We start from the raw sequence: 20,698 nt of genomic DNA, 5'->3' as shown, positions 1-20,698 counted from the left end.
ACATTTTAAATAACAAAAGAAATGGTTAATGTTGTTTATGTTCATAAAAAATTTATTTTCTTCTTCTTTTTTTGTGTAGACATGAATCTGTCCGTTTTTTCAATGTGTTGATGTATCACAGGTAGAGCTGTTTTTGATGGAACAATTATTTTAGGCTACGGAACAAGGTACGTCAAGTACGTTTTTGTTACTTGTGACATAAGTATTGGCAGTTAATGACTAAAACTACCAACTGCAGCTTTAACAGGGGGGTATCTATATAAACTGTACAGAGAAATATTTTTGGCTGGCTTTCCAAAAATGAGAATCCTTCATTATTGTTTACGATAGTTTTCTTTATCAGAAAACAGTCCACACATTTTTTTCTCTTTTTTATGCATAAATATGCATAAAATTTAAATTTCAGTGATATGCATTTCAGTCAAATTGACATAATAGGAATTATTCCTTCTAATAAGAACCTGCAGATTATCTAACAATAAAACACTGAAAACGTTTGTTTTCTATACTTCCACAAAATTTATTATAACTAAGTGACTACAGCTGTTTCGGCAGAGTGCCTTTCTCAAGTGATTTAGTTTACTATGGGTTTGCTTTTTTAAAGTCTTTAACTGCAGAGGTTGAGGAGTGGGGAACTGTTTGTCTCGAATTGGTCATTCAGAATTATATTTGTATTTTTTAATTTATTAATTTCCATAGATTCTAATAAAGATAGCTTAAGGCCTTTATTTTGAATATGCAAAATTTGAAACTCTTCATTAAAAGAATGATTATGATCTAGAAGGTGAAGTGCGTATGTAGAAGTGTCTGTTTTTTTATTGTTGAGTCTGTTAGTTACAGGAACTAACAGGCAACTTGACCAATTTCTATCATGCATTAATTCACTTCATAGTAATATTGAGTTTACAATAGAAACAGAACAGAATAAGTCCATAAACTTTCTAGATGTAACAATTACCAGACTACAAAACAAACATGAGTTCTCCGTATATCATAAACCTACCCATACTGACACAACTATACACAATTCATCATCCCATCCTACACAACACAAATTAGCAGCCTACCATAGCATGATACATAGACTGACATAAATTCCCATGTCAAAAATAACTTCGAAATAGAACTGAACATCATTAAACAAATAGCAGTAAACAATGGCTTTAACGAACAAACAATTAATAAAATTTTAAACCAAAAACTCCATAAGAAAGCCCTGAAATTAGTCTGTCCACCACCACAGAAAGAACCCAGTACCTTCTGCTCTATCACATATACTGGCAAGATAACAACAAAAATAGCCAGATACATAAAAAAGAAAGGAATAACACCAGCTTTCAGAACTAACAACAACTTAAGCAAATATATTAAGAACAATAAGAGCCGAAAGAGAAAACAACTACAGAGTGGTGTCTACAAACTAACTTGTGGTGACTGTCCGAAAACTTACATCGGTCAAACTGGCAGAACCTTTGACAAACGGATAGCAGAACACAAAAGGGCTTTCAACAATAGAAAAACAGACACTTCTACATACGCACTTCACCTTCTAGATCATAATCATTCTTTTAATGAAGAGTTTCAAATTTTGCATATTCAAAATAAAGGCCTTAAGCTATCTTTATTAGAATCTATGGAAATTAATAAAATTAATAAATTAAAAAATACAAATATAATTCTGAATGACCAACTCGAGACAAACAGCTCCCCACTCCTCAACCTCTTCAATTAAATACTTTAAAAAGGAAACCCATAGTAAACTAAATCACTTGAAAAAAGCATTCTGCCGAAACAGCTGTAGTCACTTAGTTATAATAAATTATGTGGAAGTATAGAAAACAAACGTTTTCAGTGTTTTATTGTTAGATAAAATGAACTTCCATCAAGTAACGGTCGAATCCATCAACCTGCAGATTGTTCAAAATCTTGAATTTTACAAGAAATGAATATATTGATACTGTGAGTTAATAAAATTATGTACTTTAGGGTACTTTTGTATGTAATTTATGTACTTTTTTTTTCGGAGGGGTTTCATCTCTTCTGTTTCTAGCATGCTTTTTGGTCCTCTCTGTTTCAGGTCATGTTTCTGCCGCGTATGCCATTATTAGTCTGATGACTGTTTTGTCAATTCTGCCTTTCATTTGTAACGATGTTACGCGATCGAATGTTTGCGATCAGTATGGTTATCCTAACTTTGCTTGCTGATATTCGGAATAGTCCGGTTGACTTTCTCAGGTTTTGAAGATATTCTTCTTCTCCCTGGTCCTCTTTTTCTAAATACCTTGCCCATTCTACGTAGGACCTCCATATTAGTCACACGATCCAATCATGAAATTCTTAAAATGCATCTGTAACCTGTAAGACCACATCTCAAAGGCCTCGAGTTTTCTTAGAAGCATCAGAAAGTTAGAATAGGAGCATATTAACTGGGGAAAGGATCACCACAGGAGCAATGCGACAAATTTGGGTAATAGTGTTAGAGGACCGTAAGTTTTCAGAGCAACAACAACTAACACATCCACGGAGAAACACAAAATACAAAGGAATACAGACATGTATTTGATATTTTAAGAACGAATTCTGAAGTGAAAAATGGAAAATAACATAAATCAGGGCAACCTCTAATTACATTCATAATCATTTTTAGATCCTCCTACATAAATAAACATCTCAGGGCTTATAATACCCAAATTTAGCTCCATCGCTGCTAAAAAATTAAACCCTGCAATTATCCGATCCACTTTTAAAAACAACACCCCCAAAATCTTCATCGCAACACTCTAAAAAAATCTAGAACGTTCCTTTATTGCGTGGGCGATGTACGATATAACTGCTCAGGTTTAACGCTCCCTGCTTCATCCCCCATCCCCCAGTAGCGCTAAAAGCAAAAGAGGGTAGAAACTAGCCTCGGCACGAGGTGTCGATAGGCCATTCACCTTGAAGTCAGAAAGAATACAGTATGTGGGACGCGATTCTTCTAGCTCACTCTCTCTTGGGGCGAGGACTGGCGAGCGCAGAGGAGCAAATCCAGGTCATAGCGAACCCCAAACGAGTGTAGGGCAATGACTCTGCGAGCCCAGTCGATGTCGGCGTTGCCAATTGTGAAAAGAGCAAAAGGCGGGTAGTAAAGGGTTGATAGTCGAGGGATGACAAGATGGTCTTGCTTTATAAAATGAATACATTCATAATTTTCTCATATTATACCTTTTTCTTCTCATGTTTGAATTATTAGATTTATTGTTATAGTTTATTTGTTTACAACTGACAACTCATGATAAATGCAAATCTTCACTAATCTGTAAACAGCTAAAGTGGCAAACTAAAAAAACAGCGACACTCATCCATGGTTAATTGAACGCATACTGTAATAGGTACTGTAACCAAATCAAAATCTGGTAAAAGGCCTACTGATATACACAGCGCACCCACGCCGTCGTTCCTTCAAAATTTTCAGCCACTAGCCGGTCCCGACCGACAGCGAGGATCACCACATTGTACCACATGTAACCACAGCCGAAAGTGGTAACAACGTATAATAAAGGGCAACTGAGTCACATAAACTCGCTAATATTTTCGTGTGTCTACGAGTAGTTGGCTATTTACTGAATTAGGTACTATTAACACATAATATATTTCTATTGGTAAAAATATAAATATGGAATTATTTCACAGTAGTCATAAAATATTTATTTGCAAGATTTTTAACTGTTACCAATGGTAACAGTGCTTACATGGACGCTTCGCCAGTGATAATGACCACCATACCAAAAAAACAACAGCAAGATACATAAATAGCATGCCTAGGAGAGTGGCTGCACTTCTTAACACCAAAGGTAGTTTAACAAACTATTAAGTATTGTAGTAAAATTATATATTATAATTTAAATTTTTTTGGTCAGTGAATATAAAAAGGTTACTACACTGCAGTGCAAAAAAATCGATCCACTAAAAATTTGGTCATTTTTGATGTTTCAAATTTCCTAAACCTGTTGTCCGATTTAAGTGATTTTTTACCACGTTATAGCCTTATTCATAGACAATATCTCTGTAATAGACTAAGAGCTGCTATAGGTGAAATTTCCTAATCATTTTAGGCACGATGGGACCCTATAACTTAAATAGTAGAACCTAAAAGAAAACGTTTGAACACTGTGCTGTCACTTTTCAGTGGCACATGCGTCGACAGTGGCGCATCAAACTTTCCACTTATGGACGGGATAAATAAATTAAAAGTTACCCTCCCTTACTAACAGAATTACATTTTTTTATTTTTTTAAGTTCTATGTGATTAACACATAGGATTCAGCGTAATTTTAATCCACCACCCCCTTCCCCCTGCCCCCACCATCAAAAAGTTCATTTTTCGTTTTTATTTTTTTTTGGTGGGATGATCAATTTTAAAATTTCAAAAAATTCACACGCATAGCTGAGGCTTTTATAAAACATGCCTATTTTTTATAGACCCATAGGTAGAGTGTACATAACCTCAAAAAATTAAAAGGGATTTTTTTTTCCAAAAAAGCGTATAACTTTTTTAAGGAATAGCTGCAGGTCTAATTTTTTCTTAATCTTGTGTGTTTTATCAAACACTATATTTTTAATTTTTTTCAGATTTTTCCGTAAGGCTCCCCACCTTCAAAAATCCGAAAAACTGTTTTTTGGGGGGTTTTGGGGGATATTCCCTATTTCATAGACTTCATAATATATCAAATCAATTTTGTTTTTATAGGTTATATGTAACTTGAAGTAACTGAGTTCTTTAGAATATTTAAAAATCAGAAAAACACGTTCAAACCCCCCAAACCCCCTTAAAAAACAGTTTTTTGGATTTTTGAAGGTGACCAGCGTTACAGAAAAATCTGAAAAAAATTAGAAATATAGTGTTTGATAAAATACACAAGACTAAGAAAAAATTAGATCTGCAGCTATCCCCAAAAAAAAGTTAAGTATATACTTTTTTCCAAAAAAAATTTTTTTTAAATTTTTTGAAGTTATGTACACTCAACTTACAGGTCTATAAAAAACAGACGTGTTTTATAAAAGCCTTAACTATGCTTGTGAATTTTTTGAAATTTTAAAATTGATTGCATCCCACCAAAAAAAAAAATAAAATCGAAAAATAAAGTTTTTGATGGTGGGGGCAGGGAGAAAGGGGTGGTGGGATAAAATTACGATGAATCTTATGTCTTAATCACATAGAACTTAAAAAAATGAAAAAAATTAAATTCTGGTAATTAGGGAGGGTATTTTTTAATTTATGTATCCCGTCCATAAGTGGAAAGTTTGATGCGCCACTGTAGACGCATGTGCCACTGAAAAGTGACGGCACAGTGCTCAAACGTTTTATTTTAGGTTCTACTATTTAAGTTATAGGGTCCCGTCGTGCCTAAAATGATTAAGAAATTTCACCTATAGCGGCTCTTAGTCTATAATAATATTATTGCTAGCCAGTCAAATTATCATTGTATACCGGGTGTACGAATCAAACTGTGGATTTTTAGTAAATATATTTATTATAATTTTTGTGTCTTTGGATTTGTTTTCCTCGGGAGTAAGGTAATATCTACGTATTATTAAAACATTTTTATTTAATATTTCACTTCGTCTATTTGTTACCGTGGTTTGTCATAATGTCCGAGAAACCGTCAAAACAATGCCTTCGTAGCCTCATTGGTACAGCATTTGACTACGGATCGAGAGGTCCCGGGTTCAAATGCGGATAATTGCTATCTTTTTTTAATTTTTGGATTTTTGGAAAGTGGTAAACTATTAAAATCAGTTTAATATGTAATAAAATAAAAATAAACTGTTAAAAGTATTTTATTTCGCTGAAATCATATAATAGAAGTACATATAACTTCTTACGTGCGTACAAAGTACACACACATTCTTTTTTTTTTGTTATTCAACATAAGCGAATGAATCGAAAGACAAAATGTTAAGAAAACCTGAGGCTATAGTTGGGTTTTAATTTCAGTATTTTATAAATGCTAGAATAGTCCACAGGGTGATGCGAACTTTGAGAAAAAACACACAGTTTGATTCGTACTCCCGGTATACAATGACAGTTTAATTGTCTAGCAACAATATTATTACATCGATATTGTCAATGGGTAAGGTAATGTGGTAAAAAATCACTTAAATCGGGCAAAGGTTTAGGAAATTCAAAACATCAAAAATGACCAAATTTTTAGTTGATCGATTTTTTTGCACCGCAGTGTATTTTCATTTATATAATGCCCTTATCATATAGCTAACATAGTTATAACTTTAATTGATTATGAAACAACGAAAACCAGAATTTGGGTCTAATGTGAATCTAATAATATGATCAGGACTGTATTTATGATATAAGAGTAAAACTAAAAAAGTTATAATTCGTAATATCCACTCCTGCCCTACTTCGTAATAATTATTCACTTAATTATCGCTTTGCCAAGTATATAATTATTGTTTGAACAATTTGATAGATTTACCAGAAAATAATTTATTAAACGATTTTTTCTACTTTAAGTATATAATTTATCCTCTTGATACTCCCTTTATCACTGACTCTTCCGACCCTTCTACTACATTATAATTTTAATAGTTGTAACATTTAGTTACAAAACTAAAAATACTTTCTTGCAAAAATTTTCAGCGATTTGGCAACAGCGCTTCAGCGAGATAATCTAGCCTCGCGCCGTATCGCGAAGCTCGTTTATCGAGGTCGATATGTACCTCGCAGCGAGAGCAGGGCATTGCCTTTTTGTTTTTGAGGTCGTATGAACGCCAACTTATTCATTTCACTTATCCACGGCCACCGATACGAGGGCGGAGCGATTAGTTCGAAGAAAATTCGGACGGATAATTACATAAGAAAGCGGAGTTAGGTAAGGTCGCGAAGTAGGCCGTTGATGTATTTGATGTAGAGAGCAGAGAATTTTTATTTTATTCTGTAATTATAGCTCCCAGAGTAGAACAAGCCAGAAATGATTTTTTGAAACTTCGTAAATTTGACTGATGGCAAGTTGGATATCAACCTGAGATACAATAGACGTTAAAGGCCAGATCCATTAACAAACTTTAAGGTAAAACAGTAGCGATCAACAGGTAGCGAAAACGCGTTCCAAGATTGCGGCTGTAATTTTGAATATTTTTTCGAGATATTTGGCACACGTATTCGTAATATAATAGAGAATGGCGGTACAGAGCCCAATTTGAAAAATATATTAATATGTGGAAATTACTCTGTAATTAAATACAATATTAAAAAAACGAGCCTGTACCGCCATTAAGAAGAACAAAAAAATGCACTTTCTTTAAATAAACTTTTTTATCCGATGCCTAGATGTTGTGTCATTTTGGAACTACTAATGAAATAAAAAAAATTAGTAGTTCCAAAATGACACAAAATCTAGGCATCGGATTAAAAAGTTTATTTGAAGAAAGTGTATTTTTTTGTTCTTTTTAATGGCGGTACAGGCTCGTTTTTTTAACCCATTAGCGCCGTGCGTTGCTTTAAAGCAACGGCAGACATGCCTGTATTTGGGAGGAGCTTGAAGTCATAAGACAGTCATAAAAGAGGTGTGACCTTGCAAATTCCATCAACCATAATCGCTCTGATCGCTCACACTCAGTTATGCGTATCTATTTGCGGTGTTAAGAACTGTTTGTTAGTTTGATGCATTTGAAGTTGATTATAATATTAGAACGTGAAAATAATGGACTTTCGATTTGAGTAAGTACCATAATTTCGATATAAATGAAACTTATTATTTATATATGTTAAATTTGTGTTGATTATACTTCTAAAAAAACATATTTTAAATAATTTATATGAATTGATCAATAACTACTTGTCAGTGCCTGTTGTAACCCAGCCGTTGCCTTAAAACAACGCTAGGCGCTTGTACTACCTATACTTTAAATTTGATCATTTTTGTTCTAGACGAGGATTTTCGCTTGCTCAAGCCCTTGATATAATTTATAATGATGAACTAGGTGGCGATATTTTTGTAGAACCTCCAGATACAAATAATGTAGACACTGACGAGAATTAATATGAACCATTCGCGAAAACCGAGTTCCAAGAGGATGTCAGTTAACTCCTAAAAATGGGTTTCTGAAAAAAGATCGAGGTTATTTTGAAACAGCTATTGAACATTGAACGAAATGATGGACAATTACATGTCCGGTGGATGGATAATGCAGCAGTAACAATGATTTCATCATCCTGCGGCACTCAAGAAGTAGGTCAAGTAAGAAGATTTTCTCAGAAACTCAAACGAAACATACTTGTTTCTAGACCGAAATTGATCGCCAAGTATAATAAATTTATGGGAGGAACTGACCAAATGGATCAGAATGTAAGTTGCTACCGGATCAGTATTCGTGGCAAAAAATGGTAATGGCCAATTTTTACGTGGATGCTCGATGTTGCATTACAAAATAGTTGGATATTGTATAATAAAACTGGCAGAGAAAAAGTATCGCAATTAGATTATATGAGAGAGATTGTAAGCACATATTTAGCGAAGTATAATGTACTTAGTAAAGGAAGTGGAAGATCGTCGGCTTCCTTGACAGCATCTGTCGGCAGCCGAGTATCGGATGACATTTTTTTGGACACCATACCATCAATCATTTGATACAGTACATTCCAGATGAGAAAATTAGAAGATGTGCGTCTAAAACATGTAAATCTATCGTTAGAACAATGTGTTTAAAATGTGATATTGGACTATGTACTTCTTGTTTTATACCGTTTCACTCTCGATAGTGTAAATTTTTATAATTAATCACATCGAATTACATTTTTTTTATGAGTAAATATCTATTTTTGTTTTATTGCCTACTTTACTGTATCCCAAATGCTTTAATTTTTTGTTTTATTATTTTCAACAAAAACTAGGTAGTGTAAGCGCCTAACGTTGCTTTAAGGCAACGCTTAATATCCCAGAAAAAATATTTTATGAAGTTTTTTATTATTTAAACACAGTTCATTATTAATATTGCAAAAAATAATACAAAATCAATAATTTATTAATTTCGGCGCTAATGGGTTAATATTGTATTTAATTACAGAGTAATTTCCACATATTAATATATTTTCAAATTGGGCTCTGTACCGCCATTCTTTATTATATTACGAATACGTGTGCCAAATATCTCGAAAAAATATTCAAAATACAGCCACAATCTTGGAACGCGTTTTTGCTACCTGTTGATCGCTACTGTTTGCTCTTAACAAGTTTTTTAAATGTGGTGCCTGTGCCAAATGCTTCAATATCGTGAAGGACAGAATCAGAAATGAGGAAGTATTAAGAAAAGCGAACCCCCAGAATAGGCAACTTTTGCAATAGAGTGGTTGCGCAATACTTCGCAATGCTGTTAAAAATAGAGTAACTTAATCCTAACTATCTAACAACTCACCTAACATAAAAATGCACGGCAACAAGAAACAGCAAGACAGATCAAAACAGACAACGAAAAATATCTTTAGAAAAATACTAGGTACTACTAATGAATTACAATAAATATGAAATCAGCTAAAGACATCTAGCTAAGAACAGAATGAACTCTGTGAAAAAGACATCAAGGTTAAGATCGAGCATAAGAATGATAGGAAGATGTTACCAACTGGAATTAAACTGCAAGGAACAGCGAATTCATGAATTAGCTTAGGAAGATCATTGGCATGGTGCAACTTGTGTCCAGTAATGATAATGAGAAATACAGTTTGTAAGAAAAGTTTGTCAAAATAAATAGGTTCCAAATAGTTGTCCAAACATTTACAGTATTGGGCATATACCTCTCCTTCTTGTTTCTCCCTTTTCGGCTTCATCTTATTCCTATATGTTGTCTGATGTCCTCTATAATAGATGGAACAGACAAATCATTCACTTGAGAGAGTGGGAATAGAAACGTGGGAAAAGGAGGACGTAATAGATAACAGATGCTTATAAATTTCATTTTCTGACTTCAATAAAGTCTCTGGCAGAGTACCAAATAAACAACTAGTCGAATCATTACATGATACATCAAATGAAAAATGCCAAAACTACTTTCAGGTCTCTGTAGTGTCTAAATAACTTAACAAGATGTGCAGAATACGATTAGATGAAACTAAATGATATAAAGGGCATATAGACGTATCTTTGCCACCATTTATCGACAAATAACATCTTAAAGTACCACCTTCTTCAGAAGGTTGGCAATCATCCTGGGTATGTATTTGTATTGCGTTTAAAACTGCTCTAGAAAGCAGGTTAGACGAGCAGATAAACCACTTCTTGAGATTGCGCAGCCATGATATGCGTTGCCTTCCAACGCTACGTTTTCCTAAAATCTTACCCTGCATGATATTTTTCAGAAGCTGGTATTTTGTTCCTCTTATCTCTTAGCCAAAGTATTGTAGATGTCGTATGTTCCAGGTATCAGGTAACATCAGAGAAGGTTTATGTATTAGACTCAAATTTTCAACTGGTAACGGTCTCGTTTTTATTACTCTTACTGAAGGAGCTAAAGTAATTTTTTATTAAGGTTTGTTAGAATTTGTTTCAAACTTTACGAAAGACTACCATGAATAAATAGCTAATAAATTAATTCTGTCATAGTTGTGGACAATGACAGTAACCATTCAAGATTAAGCTAACCATTATCTAACACTAACGGGAAAAAGAAAGAGAACATTACTTGACTGGAAAAAAAAACTGTACTTTTATACGTTTCCAAACTGAGTATAGGGATTTGATTTATACTTGTAAATAAACTTACAGACAAAAGCCACAACAACATTCAAAGTCATATTTTTCCTTTTTCAGTAAAATCAGTGGAAAAATACCAGAGTTGAAAATAGAAACATCTCGTACTTCCCTGGTATGCGCGTTATATATTTTCGTCTCGCTCTGCGGATATCGTAACCACTTTCGATGTTACAATGTCAGATTACAATTATTCTGTTTTTATACAACAAGCTTGTTGGTTGTTGGGACAAACATGGTAAGTAAATGGAATCTTGACAGTTGATTATGAATTGGGCTCGTTATCAATTTACGTGGTGATTTGTATTACATGCTTGAAATTGCGTCAATTTGTCGACATATTTTACAATTTGTGTTATATCAATCTGTCTGTTGTTCCTAATGTCCATTTTTATCTCTTCTGCTGCTCGTTTTGCAAAGAGAAGTACGAAAAGGTAAAAAGAAGAACACACGAACAAAATAAAAACAGAAAAGTAACAAAACAAGTGACAAAAACAGAGCTGAAGGGTGGAAGAGTGTCAAATGTTGTAGTTATATCATTTCCACCTCCTAATGAACAACTAAATCGTCCCCTCTAAAGAAGAAACTGGTAAATTATTTATAGACTATTTACCAGTTACTATCGGTCACCTTACAAACCAAACTTTAGAATAAATTTCAAAAACTTCGGCAAAAACACAACTCTCAGAACCAATAACTTCCACAGAAGACGCTTAAAAAAAAACTACTCCACTGAGTATATTTTCACTATAATCCCAAACTTTATCAGTGCTAACCAGAAGCTTTGCTATTTTCCTATTCCTTGGAAAATAGCAATCATAGACATGATTCCCAAAAAAGGTCCAAATTCTATAGACTGAGGAACACTCTAGCTAGGTAAGGTCTAGCACAGACTAATTAAGGAACAGTTCCTAGAGTTTCTAGATACCCAGAAGTTTATAAAAACGACTTTCCTATTATTTAACATCCATCCTATTACAGGAAACTTCTTTAGGTGGACGCTGCGGTTTTTCTCGATGCAGGAAGATCACAAGCCCAAGAATGTTAGACAATCCCCGACTCACATTCTATGAAGAAATAAATGCTCAAATTTTATTCATCAGTAACCTATACATACTATGAGAATATCAAAAACCCAAAATAATGATGAAAGCCTGACAACTAAAGGTAAAACTTTAGAACAAGTAGAAAACTACAACTATCTTGGCACAATAATTAATCACACAAACGATTACTCCAAAGAAATCAAAGTTCGAATAGAGAAAGCAAGAACAAACTTCAATAAAATGAGAAAGGTATTTTGTGCAAGAGAACTGAAATTAGACTTGAGAGTTAGGCTGGCAAGGTGTTATATTTTCTCGACTCTGCTTTACGGGATAGAAGCATGGACACTTAACGCATCGACTACTAAAAAGTTTGAAACGTTTGAACTGTGGGTGTATAGAAGAATCCTGAAGATATCATGGACCGAGCATATAACAAACAACGAAGTCATGAGAAGAGTCAACAAAAGGCTGGAAATATTGGAAACCATCAAGACACGAAAGCTGCAGTACCTGGGGCATGTTATGCGTAATGAGAGATACATACAGCATACTTCAGTTGATTATACAGGGGAAAATCCAGGGCAAGAGATGTGTAGGAAGTAGACGAATCTCGTGGTTGCGTAACTTGAGGGAATGGTACGGATGCACATCAACCGAACTATTCAGAGCAGCAACATCTAAGATCAGAATAGCCATGATGATTTCCAACCTCTGTCGCGGAGATGGCACGTGAAGAAGAAGAAGAACCTATACTAGATTTGGATATGCATAACATAGTTTTTATCAAGAGCAAATGAAAATTAACCGCCCAGACGTACCCTTTTAGCGGTACCAGTAGGAAATAGGAGTAGAAGTAGACCAAGACTAAGATGGAGGGATGGTGCAGACTAGGACAGAAACGACTGGCGAAATAGACTGGGGAAGGTTGAGGCTCAACTAAGGCTGTATAACCTACATACTAGAAACGTCCTAGACAGAATTAGAAGACAAGTTAGACTTATCTGCTAAGTTGTCTTGTGATTTCGAAGTGATAAGTGAAAAATTTATATCTAAAAACTCCCAAAGCTTTTTTACACACATTTATAAAACTATCGAATAGCGAGCTTTTCTGTGCAAGCTACTTAAACGTAGACAAAAGAACTAGATCCTAGACACAAAAAGACCCTAACCCAGTACCTGGCTGGTAATGAACGTTTTTTCAACCAGATAATATTTCTCATTAAAGCATATGTTTTGACAGCTATTTGAGGAGCTCATATTTTGGGCTCAAAACATATTTAATTTGTATTGCCTCCTAGAACCCATTTCCATAAGATTTCTCAAACGAAAAGACCAATAATACACGTCAGTTCCAACGTTGCAACTAATTCCTTAGCAGACCAAATAACTGTAGAACCAAGCTGTTTTGAATTAAGATTCCATTCAAGGAAGAGTCAATTACATATAACACTAATCTGGGTGTCATTTTTATTTCTAAGAAATGTCCAATAGGAGAAAAACGAAAGTTATCATTCTGTTGCTTTTTTGTATTCCTCGCTGATTTTGTGAACTCTAAAGGTTGTGTAAATGGAGTATGATGGGTGATGGGAGTATGGGCTTAATATCAACATAGCAAAAACGAAATATATGATAATCAGCAGACAACCCCATGTTGACAGACAAACACGTTGAAAGATGTAAATACCTTGGAGCTACGTTAAACAGCCAGTAGTGGAACTGTGTCCTGCAAATGAAGAGTCTAAGTAGCAATGTCTAGAAACGTCTTCGTTAAACTTGATAAATACTCCTGATGTACGGAAGTGAGATTTGGTTACAAAGTAAGATCTTCCATGTCTATCTGGTCTTTAAAAAAAATATTTCTAAAGTCAAAACTGTCTCCCTGACAAACCTACTCTTATTATCGTTGATGTATTTATAAATAAAGTCGTATCATAAATAAAAATCAGAACATTAAATTGACTATTTTGTCCTACTGCGATTTACATAAAAAAATCTAACGTGTTAAAATCTCACAATAATTAAAAAACACTTTTGTTTTCATCGCTGAAGAAACATTGTGTCGTCGAACTGTTCTTCTTTACTTGACGGTGAAAGAGAAAGTCATAAGAGCATTATAAAATATTTTTCAACGTTAATAGTGTCAGTGTTACGGATTCTTATCTGGTTAGTTTTCACTTTCAGATCGAGGCATTCTTTGCGATCTCTTCTTACTCATACTTTCCAATAAAATACGTTGACCTGCAATCTGCACATTTGAGACCATTCTTTTTATAGTACCACCATTTATTCCACCAAAGGTGTACTATTGGTAGTAAGTAATAGAGATATATCTATATGTATGTGTTTATTAACAATTTTTATATAGTAAAACCTACATTAATGTAGTCATGTCACAATAAAATAGTAGTTTTTAGATGGACGCAAAAGGAGTAGAAAGAAATAATACCATAACATCAGAATCATTTATTTTATGATATGTAATCCTGCTGTTTCTATAGACTGACCGATGACCAGCCAAGGGGAAGCCCACTAGCAGGAGTTAACTATAACCACCTTCCCCTCGACCCTTGCTGTCAATTGTCATTCATTGACGAGGCAAAGGCCTAAAACAAGGATATCTGAAAGCAATACACTCCCCTCTAGAGTAAGTCGTCATCCAGTCTCGCACAGGTTTCCATATAGTGTCGTATACTCTCTGAGAGTCCCTCCAGCTTGGGTTATGTTCCACCTCTCACACCACCCAATACAAGGAAACTAGACCACCTTTCCATACAGGAAAATCCAGAAAAATGTATTACGAATATTATACGGGTATTAGAGTTACGACATACCTACAAAATTCAATTTTAGAGGAAGTTAGAGAGTCTGAAAACACCTACAATAATGGTAAAAAATCAGTGGATGGCACAGGAAATCTTAGACCTGATGAAAGTTCTACGTAAATCATTCTACGTGAAATCAGCAAACTCATACACAAAAATCTTGGCAAAAGTCAAATAAATCTTGTCAAAAGAACAGCTCAAATAATGGGAGAGATACATCAGTGATCTTTTTGCGATGCTTCTCGAGAAAATGCTACGCATATTACCTGTAACAATCAGTAATACAGAGGTCTCAGTACACTGAAATCAGATAGCAAGACAAAATACAGCAAGACAAAAATAAAGCACCTGAACCAGATCAAATCCATGCTGGTCTGCTTAAGCTATTGGACGAGGAAAACATTACTTATTTAACCACTCTTTAACAAAATTTACAACGAAAGAAAAATAACAGATGATTGGTAATTATGTACCTACTTATAATATTACAATCAAGTAGCCTCTATCCAAACTTTTGTCACCCAGGCTCTTTAATCTACGTATACTCTGAAGAAATATTTAGGGAGCCTTTGGATGATAAATACTCGTGAGTGGGACTAGGAGGAGATGTTATCAACAATTTTAGATACGCTGACGATACAGCCATTCGTCAATTTACAAGATCTCCAGACATTAGTAAATCTAGTCAGCGAAGCAAGTTATGAGAGAGGCCTTAAAACTAACACTTTAAAGACAATGTAGATGGCAGTTGGAAAGATCTGCTTTCTCTTAATAAAGAGGAGATAGAACAGAGATAGAGATACATACTCGCAAAAGGTCCTGAAATGTTATGTGCGGTTTATCCTATTTTATGGTTGTGAGACAAGAACATTAAAAACCACAATGCTAAATACATTAGAAGCATTCGAATTGTGGCACTATCGACGGATCCCAAAAATATCGTGGGTTTAGCACACTTGAATGAAGATCTTAAAACTTAAAATGATGATTTTAGAACGCCTGTTAATAAAAATCATAAAGAGGAGAAAAACAGAATTCTTCGGCCATATAATATAAAAATAGAGAACCTAAATACCATTTATTTCGCCGTATACTACAAGGAAAAGTGGATGGAAAGAAATGGATTGGTCGAAACTTCCACGGCTGCGTAATATTAGACAATGGTTGGTTTCACAGTAGAAGAATTATTTCGCCCAGCGGCCGATAAAGAAAGTATCAAGAAATTGTAAACATGATGATGGCCAACGTCTGAATGCGGACACGGCAGCAGAACAAGAAGGTTAGAGTTAGAGCTTGGTACATTAGCAGTTGGAAAATTAGATAAGGAAGCGAAGAGAATGACAAAACAACGCAGAAATATCTAATAACACACAACCATAAATTTGAAACTGTATTCACCTTTAGCTACTTGGGGAGTATCAATAGGGAAAACCGGAAAAGAGAGAACAGAGCATAGAATTCTGAAAGACAAAAAACATATGGAATGAATAGAAATCTGCTGAGAAGCAATCCTCTGTATAATATGAACCTATATAAGATCTTAATAGGACCTGTTGTTACATATGGGATGAAACAACAACGATTAACAAGAAAGAGGAAGATAGCGTTCTGAAATTTGAAAGAAAAATAATGAGAACAATACTGGGCCACAATGTAACCAGATAGGGAGAAATAAGAATGAAAACAAATGCCGAAATTGAAAAAAAATTAAAGAGAGAAAATATAGTCAGATACATAAAATCAACCCAACGCAAATACGGGACATTTAGGCGTCCCGAGACTTTTTCGGGACCCCGGGACACATCGTTAAAAGACGGGACAATTCCGTTTTTACGGGACGTTTGGTCACCCTAGTGTATCCATATATAAAACCAGCCAGAAACCCAAGAGGCAGAAGAATATAATGGTTTTGAACCTGGGAGATTTTGATTGAGCAGCATCTCTTGTTTGAGACAGCTAACACAGAAAAGCATTACATGCAAATAATTACATTTCTCACTCATTTTCAAAGAAAGAAAAAGCACTGTACTGTAGAAGTAGGAAAGAATGCTTGAGAAGAGTTTTAAGTTAATAAAAGATTAAAGCAAGATTTTTGTATTTTTCAAATCAAAAATATATTATGAAAATTCAGTGTGTAATTTAATTTTAGCCAAGGATAAAATGATTTACGGAAGGTGAATACTTTTGACTGAGAGTTAAAAATATTTGTCTCTTTAACCTAATGAGAACGTTTTGTCACCGTCCGCAATTTTTTACCAAAACAAAAAATCGCACTACTGACCCAAATATCAAGCGACAATAAATCCAACAGATAGTGCCACCGTACGTCGTACCATTAGACAGTCCTCGCCAAATTCGCATATCTTTTCGATTGCGATAGCGCTAGGCACATAACGCTATGTCGTAAAGATACTCAGGTAACCTATATAGCCCGCAGAGTTTGTTGAACTCCGGTTCGAGGTTAAATAGAGGGGGAGCGGACCGTTCCATTGGCCGCAACGAGGTACATGTGCTGTTTTTGCATTCAACATTCAACCTCCAGTTTTAATTTCATCTTGCCCCAGATTCTGCGGCCGGCGACCGAGGTGAACGCACTAGCCTCGCTCCGAGGAGCCATCGACCTCGATACTCTCTCCTGTGAGTCTATTCGCCGAGAAGCGAGAATTGGATACCCGGCGACGAGGCTACGCACAGTGACACGGATCTGGAGTATAGAGATGGAAAGTGACGGTGGCGGATATTTAATAAGTCACGTGTTCGGTTAGATAATGTGAGGAAGAGAAAAGATTTCAACGGAAAAAGTGAGAGCATGGAAAATAACTGTATTTACTATGTTTTAATAAGCTACTTTACATATTTTTCGATAAATATCTTATAAATGGAGACAAAATCTCAATAGATTGGCTTTTTATCAGCCGAAAAGAGGAAAGAAACATTTTAATCAAGATAATTGAAAAGCATTTCTCAGATAATGAAGAATAAAGCGGTTTTTGCACTGGACACATTTGTCTTACAGTAACTGATAGAGAAAATGAGTAGAAACAGACTTGAAACCTCATCAAATGTTTTATCATGTTTGTTTGATCAAGTAAAAACATGCAATTTGCCAATAAAAAAGATATTTGGAGTCTTCTAGAAGTCTGAATATCTTGGAGAAAAGTGTTCAATAATTGGAGGATACTGTCAAAATACCGTGTTGTCTACCCACTAACAAGATATTAACAGATAGTTATAGAATAATTTACAAGGTATTCAAACTTGCAGGAATATATTATTACAGTGGAACCCATCACAACACAACAGTAAATAGTACCTTTGATGAACTCGCAACTAGTAAGAGTGGTCTGTAACACGAAAATCGGATTCAACAGAAAACAGGAATAGCCAATAGCCATCCTCAACATCGAAAAAGTTCGATGGATTGAAGTTATTCGAAGTTGACAATATCGACAAAATGGATAGGTTGCCTCATTATTTAGTTAATATATGTGACACATAAGAAGCATTTAGCTAATAGAACATTTCAAGTTTGAGCTGATCAAAAGATGGCCAGGACACAAGTAAGAAGTCCAAGAAGGGATGTCTCAGGGCAATATTGTGTCGCCAATTTTTGTTTCAGATTTACAGCAGATGTAAGAACAAAGTACAACCTTATATTCGGACCGTACGACAATATACACAACAGGAAAAGAAGGCAGACCGATTATATAGACTCTAGACCCTTGAAAATCATCATCACAGCCAAATTTGTCCACTGTCGGACATAGGCCTCCTCAAGATGTCCACCCTTATCTGTCCTGCGCAGCTGCAATCCAGTTTGTCGCTATTCTTTTAATGTCGTCGGTCCATCTGGTAGATGGTCTTCCACGACTTCGTTTGTCTGCCCGTGGCCGGCACTCTAAAATCTTCTTTGTCCATCTGTTGAAAATCACTTAGGAAGAATTTCAAAATTCCAGATAAGAGAAAAATCAAAGTTAACGCGGAAGAATCAATTTATCATCTTTACGCAGCAACAAAATCTACCAGTAGTTGAACTGACGATGAGAGGAAAAATAACACAATCAGAAGCATCTGTCAAGTACTTAGGATTCTACCTCGACAAAAGATTAAATTTCACGAAGCACATGCAACAACTCAAGGTAAAAGCGAATTTAGCAAAAAGAACTATTCAACCTTATATTTTCAGGACCAGTCCTCTAACGAAGACCAAGAAGATCAAATTCTACCAGGTTTACGTTAAGTTTTAAGTTCCGTAACAGAGACCAACTGGAAGAAATTAGAAAGAACAGAGACGTCAGTCTAATCCACGAGTCAAAATGGGAAGACAGAGTGACAAATGCAACCATCAGAGGAAGGCTCTTCATGGTATTTCTTCCACCAAGTCACAAGAAGAAGACCAGAGACATGAAGAAGAAGAAAAAGGTAAATTACATCAACAATGAGCAGTGGTTTAATAAGGTCTTTATATTGCATCAAAGAAACGAAAAGTTTTTATATTAAAAACCTAATTTCTCAAAACTTGGTTTTTGGACTCTCATCCTTTTAGCCCTGAGCTCTTCATATGTATACATATTCCAACATCTTGGCTCCTGGATAACAAACAATCTAGATCACGAGGTTGAAATAGAGGCTCATAGTAAGTACCTAAACCCTTGAAGAAGAAGTGTTCATCACAAGGAGATCAAAATAAGTACCTACATCTAATAAATAAATCGGGAAATAGTAGCTTGGCAGAATCTCGCGTGTTTTAAAAAAACTTTATGCACAAATTACTCCATTAATTATTTATCAAAAACAAAGAAGGCACCAATCGATCGTTCCAAATTAGCACACGTTCCGTAACGGTATCTCCCACCTCTACCACAGCTAGAGGAATAAAAGTGAGTGAACGAAAGAGAGAGACCGCTGCAGCACTGGTAAGAGACAGATCATGCGTTGAAGGCCGAGGTGAATGAACTAGCCTCAAACCGTGCCACTATTGCCCTAGATACTGTCTTTACGCGAACTGAAAAGTGAAAACAGAGAACCTGCGCCGAGACCCAGATAGAGGCTAATTCGTTTAGAAAACAAGGAATTAAACAAATGACTTCCTAATAAAGGAAAATTGGAATGACTTGATTCAATAAGCCGTGATTGGTAGTCTGGATTTTTCAATCGAGGAAAATTGTTATGAACGTTGGATTTTTGGTGGTTTAGGAAAGTAAGGTTATGTTAGGTTAGGGCAGATAAACGTATCTGGATAGAGATTGAATAAGTATTTATGTAAATTATGAAAAAAAAAATGTTAAATTGTAAATGGGTAAATAATAGGTAGATCATTTAGTACCTATGTATATTTACATTGGTTTCTCTATATTTAGACCATTAGATAAAGACCATAGGCCGATTAAAAAAAATGTCTCGCAAAAATTTTTACACTTTTCCAATTTTTACTTTATTTCAAAATAATTTGAATCTTACCTGCTAAAACTTTTCCTAGTAGATTTTCATTCTCGTTCTCTGTATTCTGCTGTTGTGTAAAGTTGATGACATTTTCCTCAATCTCCATATCTTCAACCGGTCCAGCAGTGGCACAAGCAGTTTCCTTATATTCATTGACCGTCATTTTCCGCAAAATTTTTGCAGAGTTTCGTAACACTGATGAATGAATTACGATTTATAATGAATTTTTTGGTTCAACCAACTTCACATACCGTTGATGCCTGCGATTTTTCACTCAGAAAATTGTTTTTTGTTGTAAAAATTTGTTTAAAATGTACTAGCCGAGAACGACACAAGACGAATGTTCAAATATGAGGTGTGTGCGCAACTCTGTTAGGTTTGCTTGACGTTTGCATGTTGCAGACGCGGTGTTGCCATTTCGCGGGGAAATCACAGAGAGTAAATACTTATTCTTTGGCAGAAAAGAGAAACCATTGTCAAATGGAATAATATTAATGTTGGTAGAAAAAATTGACGTGCATAATAAATATTTATATAAATAAAGCATTTTGAACGAAATTTGAGATAACTATTTAAAAAAATACGTTTAAAACTTTAAAATGGCTAGAATATTGATTTACTGACTTGTTGCATAGAAAACCGT

General features: G+C 34.9%; 1 protein-coding gene across 3 annotated transcripts in view; it reads right to left on the bottom strand.

Annotated features, from left to right (window-relative positions):
• LOC114326211 (ecdysone-inducible protein E75) overlaps positions 1–20,698 on the bottom strand; it is a 442,877-nt gene that overhangs the window by 205,629 nt on the left and 216,550 nt on the right. The window contains exon 1 of one of the 3 annotated variants that reach the window (XM_028274496.2): positions 20,074–20,372. The exons of the other annotated variants lie outside the window; for them this stretch is intronic. Coding sequence (XP_028130297.1) covers positions 20,074–20,218 — 145 coding nt within the window. The 5' untranslated portion in view covers positions 20,219–20,372. Of the gene's footprint in view, positions 1–20,073; positions 20,373–20,698 lie in introns of those variants that run through there. 3 annotated transcript variants of the gene reach the window in all.

Source organism: Diabrotica virgifera, chromosome 3, assembly GCF_917563875.1.
Source record: "Diabrotica virgifera virgifera chromosome 3, PGI_DIABVI_V3a".
Lineage (NCBI taxonomy): Eukaryota > Metazoa > Arthropoda > Insecta > Coleoptera > Chrysomelidae > Diabrotica > Diabrotica virgifera.
This window is presented reverse-complemented; position numbering and strand designations above follow the sequence as displayed.